The following is a 15,105-nucleotide window of genomic DNA, read 5'->3' as shown; positions in this document are numbered from 1 at the left end:
TTCCAATTATGTTCCTATTTTACAAGTCAAAAAAATTGAGAATCTTTCATAATGTTGCCAAACAAAGACTCAACAAACTTACCTGAGACTCCCTGTCTCTGCCAGTCTGTCCCTGCATATCTGTCCCCAACTCTGCTGTCTGTGTGCCATCTGTTCCCTGCTCTGCCTAATGACATCATTGTGAAACATTTCCATTAGAATTTCATTTATTTCTTATGAACATTTTATCAACTAGTCTTTGAGATATTAGGCTACTAGGGTTCTTACTATGCGTTTTGGTGTATTGAAAAATACTCTGATGTCCGTCTTTTATTTTTCTGCCATTTTTCTACCTGGCTGGCTGGCTGGCTACACACACAGTGTGTCGGTTATTTACAGTAGGAGATGGGCTTCTATCATCTTCAATCATTCTATTTGGGCTTCGATCTAAAAGGTAGCTAGCAAATGTGAAACGGATTAAAATGACAAGAGTTGACAGCTGTATGAGTTCACCATTTACACAACATATGCTGCAACCTTTTGTAATTTTAATAGTTTGTTTCATATTGGCTGGCTTCCAACAATAGCTGAATTTGCAAAGCTAGTGAGCACCAATTCAGTTTCAGTGGTGTTTGCTATAATCTTTGCTACCCGGGTTAAATAAAGGTGAAATAAAATAAATAAATAAAAGTTCCCTTGCGACAATTTAGCTTTTGCAACGAGACCATTAAATATATTTAAGACAATGGTAGAAGAGAGTGTAGTTCTGTTCAGTTTGGATTTCAGTTTATCGCTAACCTTATCACAGGGACTTTGAAGCACTAACTTACATCATCTGCATGCTGATCTTGGAATAAATTGACGATAGCAAAGATTCCATCTTTGACAACGCCACATAAATGGAATAGGTACTAGCTAGCTTAATAGTTAATATTTGCGCGCTAGCTCTGCATATTCAGCTAGTGTGTGTGCGCGATTGACTGGATTAACCTCACGTCAGTTACGTGCATTGAGTGCCTTTCAGACAGTAGATACGACCTCTCTGTTACGTAGCAAGCTAAGGAACTGGCAGTGGATCAAACCATTGTGAGGCAAAGGGTGGGGGGGTCGCAATCTTTTGAAACTTAAAAACGAGCTATTAAGTGTCTATAATCAGCACAATTGCTTTCATTGCGTATTATTAATATTATTTAAATTACATAGTTATGTTTCAGTGATATATTGGGGGGACAAATCATATTTTTCCCAGGATGGGGGGGGTCGTGTCCCCCCCCCCCCCCGGGATTTCCGCCCTTGCCTACTGTATTTATTTATTTTGCACCCATTATTTCTATTTCTACTTTGCACTTTCTTCCACTGCAAATCTACCATTCCAGTGTTTTACTTGCTATATTGTACAGTGAGGGAAAAAAGTATTTGATCCCCTGCTGATTTTGTACGTTTGCCCACTGACAAAGAAATTATCAGTCTATAATTTTAATGGTAGGTTTATTTGAACAGTGAGAGACAGAATAACAACAAAAAAATCCAGAAAAACGCATGTCAAAAATGTTATAAATTGATTTGCATTTTAATGAGGGAAAGAAGTATTTGACCCCTCTGCAAAACATGACTTATTACTTGGTGGCAAAACCCTTGTTGGCAATCACAGAGGTCAGACATTTCTTGTAGTTGGCCACCAGGTTTGCACACATCCTACCATTAAAATTATAGACTGATCATTTCTTTGTCAGTGGGCAAACGTACAAAATCAGCAGGGGATTAAATACTTTTTTCCCTCACTGTATGTACTTTGCTCACCTCATTTGCTCACATTGTATATAGACTTATTTTTCAACTGTATTATTGACTGTATGTTTGTTTTACTCCATGTGTAACTCTGTGTTGTTGTATGTGTCGAACTGCTTTGCTTTATCTTGACCAGGTCGCAGTTTTAAATGAGAACTTGTTCTCAACTAGCCTACCTGGTTAAATAAAGGACTTGTTCTCAACTAGCCTACCTGGTTAAATAAAGGACTTGTTCTCAACTAGCCTACCTGGTTAAATAAAGGACTTGTTCTCAACTAGCCTACCTGGTTAAATAAAGGACTTGTTCTCAACTAGCCTACCTGGTTAAATAAAGGTGAAATAAATCAATCAACAGAAGCAGCAGCAGTTCCTACATGTAACCAGCAGAGAGCAGTGTGGGGGCAGAGTTCAACAGGGACAGAGGCAGAATGAACACTATCTGTCTTACCCTGATCCTAGATCTGTGACTAAGGGGAATGTGTACCTGGAGTGTATTAGAGTTTCAAGGATTTCACAGTGTTCTAATCATAATGTCATAGAGTCACTTCTATAGTTCTAACCATAGAATTAGAATAAGAATACCATTCTAATCCATTGTCTCTCTATCTTACTTCCCGTAACCAGGGCACCCGTCTTCTCCACGGCAACCAGCAGCTGATCCTCCAGGCAGCATTCCCCATGCAACAACAGCAACAGGCCTTCACCCAGGTAACACAACAACAACAGTCTCACAACCAGAGGCATCAGCTGCAGCTGAAACCACAGCCACAGAAACAACCCAAAGGCCCGCCTTCGCACCGGACTGACAGCTCCAGCAGCCAAGCACAGTAGGCCTGGGCGACCCAGGCGTCCAATCAGACTCTATGACCTGAAGGCTGAACCAATCGGAGGTGTGGAGGGATTGTGTTTTTCTAATGGAACTACAGTGTTGGAGTCACCCAACCCCAACCTCCTACTGCCCCTACCGATATAGCTGCTGTGTTGACCCCCTCTATCTTCCGCTATAACAAACTGAATTATGGGTAACGGTGAGGGTGGCCAGCCCTTCCTCCTAGAAAGCTACTAACTGTGCAGGGTTTGGCTCCGGCTCTGCTCTAACACACCTATTCAGTTGCTCATCAGGACCTTGATGTTCTTCTGGACTGAATCAGGTGTGTTGGTTAGCGCAGGGCCGGAACAAAAGCCTGCAGTCAGGAGATCTTCAGGAGGAGGTTTGGCCCCACCTGGATTACACCTTCCTAAGGAACTCCTCATCACCATGGTGACAATAGTACGGACCGGAACCATCGGAACCCTGTATCCCGTAGCAACCAGGAGGAACGTTGTTGTTTGTGCGTTGGAGGAGAGACAAACTCGGTGTCCGTGGAAACCCAGTAGAACTCTGCATTGCCACGGTAACGAGAGACTCCAAAAGGAATGTTGTGGTGATGGACTGACCTCTATGGGTCTGTACAGTACAGACGTGTGTAACATAAAAAGAAAACATGTAAATATCCATTATAGCTACAAGGGAAAAAAACGGAAATTAGTATTTTATATGATTGCATGGGTAAATAACTGTACGTTTTTATTAGTAACTTTTGACAAAATGACTTCAGACTTTATTCAGTGTTTTCCTGGTCAGATATGAGGTGACAGATGTTCAGCTAGTATGAAGAGCGCCTCTCTCTTCCACCGAAAGGTCTTCGGCCCTGTTCCAACACTTTGAAAATGCATCCATCCTTCCATCTTTCCTCCCTTCCTGCCTTGAGGTTATCAAAGTAATTCAGTTAAGGGTGTATTTTATTTGTGTTGGAACGTGACCCCCGGAGAGACAAACGTTTTTTAAAAGATGTTGTGTCACCGTTGGTTTAATGGACGGGCTCGGGTTCTAGTGGAATGCTGGGAAATGTAGTTTTTAAACTCAACATTTTTTTTTAGACTCAACATTTTTAAACGTTTTATCAGAACAACAACCACGTCTGATCCAATCAGATCATTACGACCCAACAGACAGACGGGTAAATACAGTTTAAACCAGACCAGGGGTGGGTCATATTACTTAGCCTGGTCCCACATCACTTTGGTCTTGTGTTGGCTCAGTTGGTAGAGCAAGGCACTTGCAACCCCAGTGGTTGTGGGTTTGATTCCAGCTAGGGACATCCATACGTCAAATCTATGCACGTATGACTGACTCTAAGTTGCTTTGTAAAAAAAAAACATCTGCTGAATTTTCTGTATGAATTGTGCTGTCTTACCAACTTGACATTTACATTACATTACATTTAAGTCATTTAGCAGACGCTCTTATCCAGAGCGACTTACAAATTGGTGCATTCACCTTATGATATCCAGTGGAACAACCACTTTACAATAGTGCATCTAAATCTTTTAAGGGGGGGGTTAGAAGGATTACTTTATCCTATCCTAGGTATTCCTTAAAGAGGTGGGGTTTCAGGTGTCTCCGGAAGGTGGTGATTGACTCCGCTGTCCTGGCGTCGTGAGGGAGCTTGTTCCACCATTGGGGTGCCAGAGCAGCGAACAGTTTTGACTGGGCTGAGCGGGAACTGTGCTTCCTCAGAGGTAGGGGGGCCAGCAGGCCAGAGGTGGATGAACGCAGTGCCCTTGTTTGGGTGTAGGGCCTGAAGGTATGGAGGTGCCGTTCCCTTCACAGCTCCGTAGGCAATCACCATGGTCTTGTAGCGGATGCGAGCTTCAACTGGAAGCCAGTGGAGAGAGCGGAGGAGCGGGGTGACGTGAGAGAACTTGGGAAGGTTGAACACCAGACGGGCTGCGGCGTTCTGGATGAGTTGTAGGGGTTTAATGGCACAGGCAGGGAGCCCTGCGCCGCTTCCTGTGTGAGGCAGGGTCGTACTCTGCGAATGTTGTAGAGCATGAACCTACAGGATCGGGTCACCGCCTTGATGTTAGTGGAGAACGACAGGGTGTTGTCCAGGATCACGCCAAGGTTCTTAGCACTCTGGGAGGAGGACACAAGGACGAGTCGGACTGGGCTGACGCACTGGAAGCCTGGTGCGTGGTGCTGGTACTGGACGTGCCAGACTGGGATTTCGCACTTCCGGGTCCGCACGAGAGACAGGAACTGGAAGCACCAGGCCATGGAGGCGCACAGGCGGTCTTGATCTCACCTCCTGCACAACCCTTCCTGGCTGGATGGAACTAGTAGCCCTGTACGAGCGGGGTTCTAGTACAGGGCGAACTGGGCTGTGCAGGGGCCTGATGGTTGCCGTGCGTAGAGCGGGGGTAGGGTAGCCTGGTCCTAGGAGGCGTACCGGCGACAAGACGTGCTGCGCAGGCATCCTCCTACCAGGCTGGATGCCCACTCTAGCACGGCATCTGCGAGGGGCTGGAATATCTCGCACCGGACTGTGCGTGCGTATGGGCGAGATTGTGCGCACTTCAGCAAAACACGGCGCCCTCCACTCCATACGCTTCTCCATATTAACACGGGGAGCTGACTTAGGGCTCACCCTTGGCCCAGCCAAACTACCCGTGTGCCCCCCCCAAAAAAATTATTGGGGGTGCCTCTCGTGCTCTACCTTCCTCCCAGGCAGGTTGTCACAGTAGTCCAGTAATTGTTCCCATGTCCAGTCAATCCTAGATTCCAATACCTCCAGCGACCAGGATGCCATCTCCTCCCAAGCGCGCTGCTTCCTATAGTCCAGACCGTATTCCCTTGACTCCCTTCTCCGCTGCTTGATCCATTTGTGGTGGGAGATTCTGTCACAGTTGTTGTAATTGCCATCTCTCCTTAACAATACATGTGTGTTAATAATGTGTTGACAATACAACACACAGATCTGGGACCATCTGTCAGGGTTTTAGTTATTCCAAGTGCCAATCATCACACCACACAGGGTCAGTTGAGATATATATTTTAACAGACTATTCAAAGAGGTATATATATTTCCAGAAGTATATGACCCTTCTATCAGAGTACTGCATGTATAGAGAATGGATTATTTTTGAATGAAGAAAGAAACAGAGTTTTATTATACATAACAGACAGTATATATTTAACCTGCCCATGATATTATAGCACTTAATGAGGTCTAACACAGTAAATTACAGACCTACAGACAGTATATCTCCCCATGATATTATAGCACTTAATGAGGTCTAACACAGTAAATTACAGACCTACAGACAGTATATCTCCCCATGATATTATAGCACTTAATGAGGTCTAACACAGTAAATTACAGACCTACAGACAGTATATCTCCCCATGATATTATAGCACTTAATGAGGTCTAACACAGTAAATTACAGACTTAGCTGTGTTGAATCTGGATGTGTGTGGAAATGTGTGTGTATGTTTGTGTGTGTGAGAGAGAGTATGCGAGTGTGTGTTCTTGTCCATGTGTTTACCTCTAGACGTGTGTGTGTGTGTGTGTGTGTGTGTGTGTGTGTGTGTGTGTGTGTGTGTGTGTGTGTGTGTGTGTGTGTGTGTGTGTGTGTGTGTGTATATGAATGTGTTTACATTGTGTGTGTTTCCCCCTGTGTCTTATACTAACTCCCTTATTCAAGGATCCACAATTTGCTGAATGGTCTCTCCTCAGGAATAAAACTGTTGTGTCCCAAATGGGACCCTACTCTCCTATTGGCTCTGGTCTAAAGTAGTGCACTATATAGGGTGCCATTGGGCCCTGGTTTAAAGTAGTGCACTACATTAGGACTTGGGTGCCATTGGAGAATCAGCCAAGGACTCAACAGACATGCATCTATCTGCTCCAGTAAACACACGTCTCACATGGGGCCCAATCATAACCTGACATCTGCACATGCTCAGTCTCTCCAGGCCAGACAGAACATGTCACATGTCTGTCAGGAGGAGATGGGAAATGACCGATAATAACAAACCATTCTTCTGATGCGTTGGTTTTCTGGTTATTAGGAACGAATCAACAAATCAAATCATGAAAAACGAATCAAATTTTACGTCACGGAAATGTAAAGAGTTAGCATTGGTCTGGTCAGTAGTCAGGTGATATTTGACCCAGGTCTGGTCAGTAGTCAGGTGATATTTGACCCAGGTCTGGTCAGTAGTCAGGTGATATTTGACCCAGGTCTGGTCAGTAGTCAGGTGATATTTGACCCAGGTCTGGTCAGTAGTCAGGTGATATTTGACCCAGGTCTGCTCAGTAGTCAGGTGATATTTGACCCAGGTCTGGTCAGTAGTCAGGTGATATTTGACCCAGGTCTGCTCAGTAGTCAGGTGATATTTGACCCAGGTCTGGTCAGTAGTCAGGTGATATTTGACCCAGGTCTGGTCAGTAGTCAGGTGATATTTGACCCAGGTCTGGTCAGTAGTCAGGTGATATTTGACCCAGGTCTGGTCAGTAGTCAGGTGATATTTGACCCAGGTCTGGTCAGTAGTCAGGTGATATTTGACCCAGGTCTGGTCAGTAGTCAGGTGATATTTGACCCAGGTCTGGTCAGTAGTCAGTCAGTCAGTCAGTAATGTAACAGTGAAGACATATCTAACAGTAAAAGCCTTGGACAGGACAGGAGGAGTGTGTTGTTTGGAAAAAGGACTTCCCAGAATGTCTGTGATTTGTTTTTGTCTTGGTTTGGTCATTTCTCCTCTTCGTTTTGTTCTACTTCCTGTATCACACGGGAACAGCCAATCAGTTCATGCGTTGCAGTAATGATGATGACTGGTGAATATTCTAGAATCTTCCTCTGTGTTTAGTCTGTGATGATGACGCCCAAGAGAGATGCAGCCCAACTTGAATACATGTTAGTGTGAGACTGAGTGTTGTCCACTGTGTTCCTGTGGATTACACACGAAGGTATTAATGCTTCCAATGACGGATGGTTTCATGGGGAATCATTACCTATGAAGCTATGACAACGTGTGTGTCTCACACACACACACACACACACACTTTGACACCACTACCCTTTTGACACACATCCCTCAGCAAATTCAGGTCCTTTAGTTGTTGTGTTTTGTGAGTTTTGTTGCTGAAAAAATGCAGCTGTTAAACTGTTATTGTAGTGTTGTTTCCACATCACTGATATACACCCAGTCCAAAGAATGTAACGGTGGAAAGACTCAACGTACGTACCCTGTTTGACTGTGTCCTAAATGACACCCTATTCCCTATATAGTGCACTACGTTTGTCCAGAGCTGGTCTACAGTAGTGCACTACATGTATGAAATAGGGTGGGACGTAGCCAATCTTCTGTAGAAGAGAAACAGGCTGTGTAATGTAGTGGTTCAATCATGTTCCATTCATAGTACGAGAATCAAGTTCTGAAATTCTACGTTCTGATTCTATGCTTCCGTTGTTCCGATGTGCTGTAACAAGCAGCTCTGTTTGGAATGTTCTGAATGTTGGACCTGAACGCTGTTTCTTTACCTGCATCACGGACATGCTGGATTTGTTTTGGAAGGTCCGGATTGAAAACGGACACCAGAAACGGGTCAGGAAGGGGACGTTATGTATTATTCATGTGACTACCACTGATAGACTGAAGCTCAACTGTTATTACACCAGTACACACCGTGGTGGTTTCTAGAACTAACTGTTATTACACCAGTACACACCGTGGTGGTTTCTAGAACTAACTGTTATTACACCAGTACACACCGTGGTGGTTTCTAGAAACCCTGCTAGTTTACTGGTTAAAAACCAGCTTAGAACAACTTTATTACACCAGTACACACCGTGGTGGTTTCTAGAACTAACTGTTATTACACCAGTACACACCGTGGTGGTTTCTAGAAACCCTGCTAGTTTACTGGTTAAAAACCAGCTTAGAAACCTTACATACCAGGTAACCCCAACTAGTTTTAATGTACACTTACCAGGTAACCCCAACTAGTTTTAATATTCACCTACCAGGTAACCCCAACTAGTTTTAATGTACACTTACCAGGTAACCCCAACTAGTTTTAATATTCACCTACCAGGTAACCCCAACTAGTTTTACTGTACACTTACCAGGTAACCAACTAGTTTTACTGTACACTTACCAGGTAACCAACTAGTTTTACTGTACACTTACCAGGTAACCAACTAGTTTTAATGTACACTTACTAGGTAACCAACTAGTTTTAATGTACACTTACCAGGTAGCCAACTAGTTTAATGTACACTTACCAGGTGACGTCCAGCAGTGTAAATGGTGCTCTCCTGACGTGCATCTCCTCTTCCTGTCACCAGCTGTGTTCTCCCTCTCTCCCAAAGTCACATGGAAACATAGTTTGAAGTGTTTCCTGTAATCTTAACCCTTCTCCTCCCTTTCTCCCTTGGTCAATATGAAAATAAAACCCGATTACAAATGTATTGTTGGTTGTGTGTGTTGTTGTTGTCATTTTGTTCAAGGTTTACTTTACAGGAGCAGTGATGGCCTCCACTGGAACACACACAGACTGGAACACAGTCTATACCTGGCCTGACTGTATGTCCTGAGGAGACCCAGGTACACACACACACACACACACACACACACACACACACACACACACACACACACACACACACACACACACACACACACACACACACACACACACACACACACACACACACACAATAGTTCCAGTACTTTCTTTATTACAAGTCAACCAACTGTATCAAAACATCCTCAGCCTCCAAACCATTCAAGGTCCCGTTACAGAAGAAGCACGTTTTTACATGGCATCATTCATCACATACATTCTCTGCATAACATTGTTATTGAAAACCAACACACACACATACTATTAACATAAAACAAACCCTAAAAGCACATAAAGCTAAAGTTAATGTATTTACACATGAAGAGTTGGTTTCCAGACACAGACAGAGCCCCTCCTGGTTCTATGTTTCCCAGACAGAGCCCTTCCTGGTTCTATGTTTCCCAGACAGAGCCCTTCCTGGTTCTATGTTTCCCAGACAGAGCCCTTCCTGGTTCTATGTTTCCCAGACAGAGCCCTTCCTGGTTCTATGTTTCCCAGACAGAGCCCCTCCTGGTTCTATGTTTCCCAGACAGAGCCCCTCCTGGTTCTATGTTTCCCAGACAGAGCCCCTCCTGGTTCTATGTTTCCCAGACAGAGCCCTTCCTGGTTCTATGTTTCCCAGACAGAGCCCTTCCTGGTTCTATGTTTCCCAGACAGAGCCCCTCCTGGTTCTATGTTTCCCAGACAGAGCCCTTCCTGGTTCTATGTTTCCCAGACAGAGCCCTTCCTGGTTCTATGTTTCCCAGACAGAGCCCTTCCTGGTTCTATGTTTCCCAGACAGAGCCCTTCCTGGTTCTATGTTTCCCAGACAGAGCCCCTCCTGGTTCTATGTTTCCCAGACAGAGCCCCTCCTGGTTCTATGTTTCCCAGACAGAGCCCTTCCTGGTTCTATGTTTCCCATAGAACCCACATTCATAAAATAAAACATTATAGAGTTAATCTCTTGCAATTCTACACAGTTTGCCAAAGGGTGGAGAGAAATATTTGCAGTTTTTTATATAATATCTGAGTGAGAGTGACAAACAAAATTAATGGGGGCCCCCGGTCGGTAATGAGAACATAATTACTACAAGTTTAGATAGCTGGCTAGACTCATTTACCAATCGTATTTTAGATTTTTTGCAGACATGGGCTACAATGTATTATTCCAGTTCAGGCACTATTTAGATTTTGGCCACTAGATGGCAGCAGTGTATGTGCATTTTTTTGGGACTGATCCAATGAATCATTGCATTTCAGTTCAAAATGTTGTATCAAGTCTGGCCAAATGTGCCTAATTGGTTTATTAATACATTTCATAACTGTGCACTCTCCTTAAACAATAGAATGGTATTCTTTCACTGTAATAGCTACTGTAAATTGGACAGTGCAGTTAGATTAACAAGAATTGAAGCTTTCTGCCCATATCAGATATGTCTATGTCCTGGGAAATGTTCTGATGATGATGGTGTATACTGTATATAGTCAAAACAGCTGTGTTAGTAGATATACATGCTGTATAGATGTGTCAGTCAGCCTATAAACTAACTGCTGTGTCAGTTCATACTGTATACATACTGTATTGTATATTGGCTCTAATATTGCATTAAATCACCATTTTATTTTCAGCGGGCGATCTCTTTGAACTTCTAAGCCTATTCACAATGATATTGGGGCTGGATGCTGATAGGGGGAAACTTTCTGAATGATCAGAGAAATGATAGTCAAAGCTTTTCTTTTAGGCTATTTACAGAAAAATAAGTACTGGATGCTTTGATAGACAACAAGAAATCCACAGGGGGCCGACCAATTGGATCCCGGTCTGCTTAAGTGTGCAGCGCCCATCATTGTCGGCTCAATAACCTACATTTTTATATTTAACATTGTCATCAGGAAATATTCCATAAGTATGGAAATCAGATCTTGTTCTGCCACTCCATAAGGACGGGGACAGCAGGGATCTTAATCATTATCGCCCCCATTTCAAGGCTTCCTGGTCTAGCTAAAATTCTAAAATCCTTGGTAAATGTACAACTTTGCTATTTTTTATGAATGTAAATCAATCAGGGTTTAGGCCTGGACATCCAATCAGGGTTTAGGCTTGGACATCCAATCAGGGTTTAGGCCTGGACATCCAATCAGGGTTTAGGCCTGGACATCCAATCAGGGTTTAGGCCTGGACATCCAATCAGGGTTTAGGCCTGGACATCCAATCAGGGTTTAGGCCTGGACATCCAATCAGGGTTTAGGCCTGGACATCCAATCAGGGTTTAGGCCTGGGGCATAGCACTATTACAGCAACCACTTCAGTTGTTAACGATCGTTGTTAATGCTTTAAAACACTAAAATGAAAATGTGCTGCTTTGTTTGTGGACTTTGATAATGTTGATCATGCAAATTTAAATTGAATAAGTTGTCCTCGATAAGGCCTGAGCTCTGACACCTGTTAATGGTTTCTTAGTGACAGAACTCAGGCCATCGTGAGGTGTTCCGCAGGGGTCGATACTAGCACCTGTTCTATGTATATAAATGCTATTGGTCAATCTGTTAACATTTTTACATTTCCTCTATATGCAGACGATACTATTATGTACTCAATTCCCCCGACTGCTGCCCTGGCTGTGACAAAGCTACAGGACGATTTTGCAGTCGTTCAGGAAGCCCTTAATGACTTTAAAACTCATGCTTAGTACAGGCAAAATGAAATAGTTGTTGTTTTCAAGTTCTCGCAAGATTGTCTCAGATGGATTACATCTTCACTCGATCGGATGGTTCTATAATCGAACGAGGCCTTGTATACAAATACTCTTTTGGATTGACAATGATTTATCTTTTTAAACGTACGACTGAGCTTGTTAAGAAACTAAAATTTAAAGAGGCTCTTTTTACAGAAACAGATGTTGTCTCTCTCTCTCTCGTCAGCAGGAAGCAGATTGTGTAGTCAACCTTTTCTACCTGTTGTTATGGTGATACTATTTATCAACCTTTTCTACCTGTTGTTATGGTGATACTATTTATCAACCTTTCTACCTGTTGTTATGGTGATACTATTTATCAACCTTTCTACCTGTTGTTATGGTGATACTATTTCTCAAAGTGCAGCTCCCTCTAGTCTTAAACCCCTGGGTGTCGTTCTTTCCACAGCTCCCTCTAGTCTTAAACCCCTGGGTGTCGTTCTTTCCACAGCTCCCTCTAGTCTTAAACCCCTGGGTGTCGTTCTTTCCACAGCTCCCTCTAGTCTTAAAGCCCTGGGTGTCGTTCTTTCCACAGCTCCCTCTAGTCTTAAACCCCTGGGTGTCGTTCTTTCCACAGCTCCCTCTAGTCTTAAACCCCTGGGTGTCGTTCTTTCCACAGCTCCCTCTAGTCTTAAAGCCCTGGGTGTCTTTTACGCTACTGCTACTCTCTGTTCATCATATATGCATAGTCACTTTAACCATATCTACATACTACCTCAATCAGCCTGACTGATTGAGGTAGCCTCGCTACTTTTATTTTCAAATGTCTTTTTACTGTTGTTTTATTTCTTTACTTACACACACACACACACACACACACACACACACACACACACACACACACACACACACACACACACACACACACACACACACACCTTTTTTTCGCACTATTGGTTAGAGCCTGTAAGTAAGCATTTCACTGATTTGACCTCTTTTAAAGTCACGTACATCACATCCATGACTTTGTTTTTACTTACCGAGCATCCCTGTTAAGATTTAAAATGTCAACTTATCAAACTCGTTCACTCTGGAGACTCTCTTTGGTGTCTAGAGACTTCGGTAAATCAGCCTTTAATTTGCTTTCAACTTACATACGGAATGATTTATAATACACTTTAAAAATGGAGGAATTGGTGCCTCTAGGGCATTTCAGACAGTTGTTAGGAGACCTTTTTAATGAAGAATGGGTCTGTTTTTATGATTGCGTTTTGCTATTTGTCTATTTGTGTATTGCTGTGTGTAATAATGTGCATTGTGTATATGAATGTGTAGGTTAATGTGTTTATTGTATTGTGGTGTGCTATACAGGGTTCATCTGGAAAAGAGACATTGGTCTCAGCACGGACTCCCTGTCAACATAAAGGCTAAATAACAATTTTTAAATAATGGAGAGAAATGGAGTCTCAGGCTGGTTACTGACCATAGCACTAAAACCTATGGACGACATGCTACATGCTACATGCTACATGCTCCCGAGTGGCGCAGCGGTCGAAGGCACTGCGTCTCAGTGCTAGAGGCGTCACTACAGACCCTGATTCAATCCCGGGCTGTATCACAACCGGCCGTGATCGAGAGTCCCATATGATGGCGCACAATTGGCCCAGCGTCATCCAGGGTAGGCCATCCATCATTGTAAATAAGAATTTGTTCTTAACTGACTTGCCTAGTTAAATAAAAGGTTAAATAAAGGTTAAATAAAAGGTTAAATAAAGGTTAAATACAACATGACATACATCACAGACTGATCAATACAGAGAGATGGAGTCCAATACACAGTGTGTAGTGTATGTAGTGTGTGTGTAGTGTAGTGTAGTGTAGTGTAGTGTAGTGTGTGTGTGTACAGTATTCAGACAGTGTCGTAGTCCAGAAACACATCAGCAGTATTCAGCAGTAGTGGTTGTGTCGAGGCCGTAGTGCTGCTCACTGAGCTCAGTCTATGAGACGCTGCCCTCTGCTGGTCTGGAAGGACAGCTCCATAGCTCAGGTTCAGGTACACCTGCACACACACACACACAGAGTCACACACACACAGAGTCACACACACAGAGTCACACACACAGAGTCACACACACACAGTCAGACACACAGAGTCAGACACACACACACACACACACAATCATCAACACAGAGCATGTTACATTAACCATTGCTGAAAGATACAATTGAGGATATGAACATTCATATTAATGCGTAAATGTAGAATGATAAATCCATATAAAGCTAAAATATATATATTTATAAACTATACATGTATTTATGAACATACATTCTTGGTGTTTTCTGGCAGTAGTAGTTCAAATAATTATACCAAGTTATTGATTCCATTTCAATTCGATACAACTTTCATTCACATATATTGATAATTCTAGATGCATTTCAACAAACATTGCTGAACAGTTCCAGTACGTACATTCTTGGTGTCTTCTGACAGTAGAAGTTCAGTCCTCTCTACTAGTTTCCTAAAGGAAGGTCTCTTCAGAGGGTCCTCACTCCAACAAGACAACATCATGTCATAACTACAGAGAGAGAGAGAGGAGATACAGGGTCAGAAAACAAGCACAATCATACATTTACACGTTAGTCATTTAGCAGACTCTCTTATCCTCTTATCTCTTATCCAGAGAGACTTACAGTAGGGAGTCATTTAGCAGACTCTCTTATCCAGACAGACTTACAGTAGGGAGTCATTTAGCAGACTCTCTCATCCAGAGAGACTTACAGTAGGGAGTCATTTAGCAGACTCTCTTATCCAGACAGACTTACAGTAGGGAGTCATTTAGCAGACTCTCTTATCCAGAGAGACTTACAGTAGGGAGTCATTTAGCAGACTCTCTTATCCAGAGAGACTTACAGTAGGGAGTCATTTAGCAGACTCTCTTATCCAGAGAGACTTACAGTAGGGAGTCATTTAGCAGACTCTCTTATCCAGAGAGACTTACAGTAGGGAGTCATTTAGCAGACTCTCTTATCCAGAGAGACTTACAGTAGGGAGTCATTTAGCAGACTCTCTTATCCAGAGAGACTTACAGTAGTGAGTCATTTAGCAGACTCTTATCCAGAGAGACTTACACTAGGGAGTCATTTAGCAGACTCTCTTATCCAGACAGACTTACAGTAGGGAGTCATTTAGCAGACTCTCTTATCCAGAGAGACTTACAGTAGGGAGT

The 15,105-nt window shown here is 43.1% G+C and overlaps 2 protein-coding genes and 1 long non-coding RNA gene across 8 annotated transcripts in view; 2 read left to right on the top strand and 1 right to left on the bottom strand.

Annotated features, from left to right (window-relative positions):
• LOC106594386 (circadian locomoter output cycles protein kaput) overlaps nucleotides 1-4,039 on the top strand; it is a 47,538-nt gene extending 43,499 nt beyond the window's left edge. For all 6 annotated transcript variants that reach the window (XM_045712790.1, XM_045712791.1, XM_045712786.1 and 3 more), the window contains one exon: nucleotides 2,392-4,039. In XM_045712790.1, coding sequence (XP_045568746.1) covers nucleotides 2,392-2,598 — 207 coding nt within the window. In that variant the 3' untranslated portion in view covers nucleotides 2,599-4,039. The remainder of the gene's footprint in view (nucleotides 1-2,391) is intronic.
• Nucleotides 4,040-8,448: 4,409 nt separating this feature from the next.
• On the top strand, nucleotides 8,449-9,066 carry LOC106610405 (uncharacterized). The gene is made up of 2 exons (XR_006763754.1): nucleotides 8,449-8,554; nucleotides 8,623-9,066. It is a non-coding gene; the product is annotated as an uncharacterized lncRNA (long non-coding RNA).
• A 253-nt stretch (nucleotides 9,067-9,319) lies between these two features.
• The window catches only part of LOC106593736 (mast/stem cell growth factor receptor kita), a 50,559-nt gene continuing 44,773 nt past the window's right edge, over nucleotides 9,320-15,105 (bottom strand). The window contains exons 20-21 of the mRNA XM_045712794.1: nucleotides 14,349-14,454; nucleotides 9,320-13,934 (exon numbers count right to left, since the gene is read on the bottom strand). Coding sequence (XP_045568750.1) covers nucleotides 13,785-13,934; nucleotides 14,349-14,454 — 256 coding nt within the window. The 3' untranslated portion in view covers nucleotides 9,320-13,784. The remainder of the gene's footprint in view (nucleotides 13,935-14,348; nucleotides 14,455-15,105) is intronic.

This window comes from Salmo salar, unplaced genomic scaffold (assembly GCF_905237065.1).
Source record: "Salmo salar unplaced genomic scaffold, Ssal_v3.1, whole genome shotgun sequence".
In the NCBI taxonomy this organism is placed as follows: Eukaryota; Metazoa; Chordata; class Actinopteri; order Salmoniformes; family Salmonidae; genus Salmo; species Salmo salar.
Note: the sequence above shows the minus strand (reverse complement) of the source record. Positions and strands in the feature narration are given on the sequence as shown.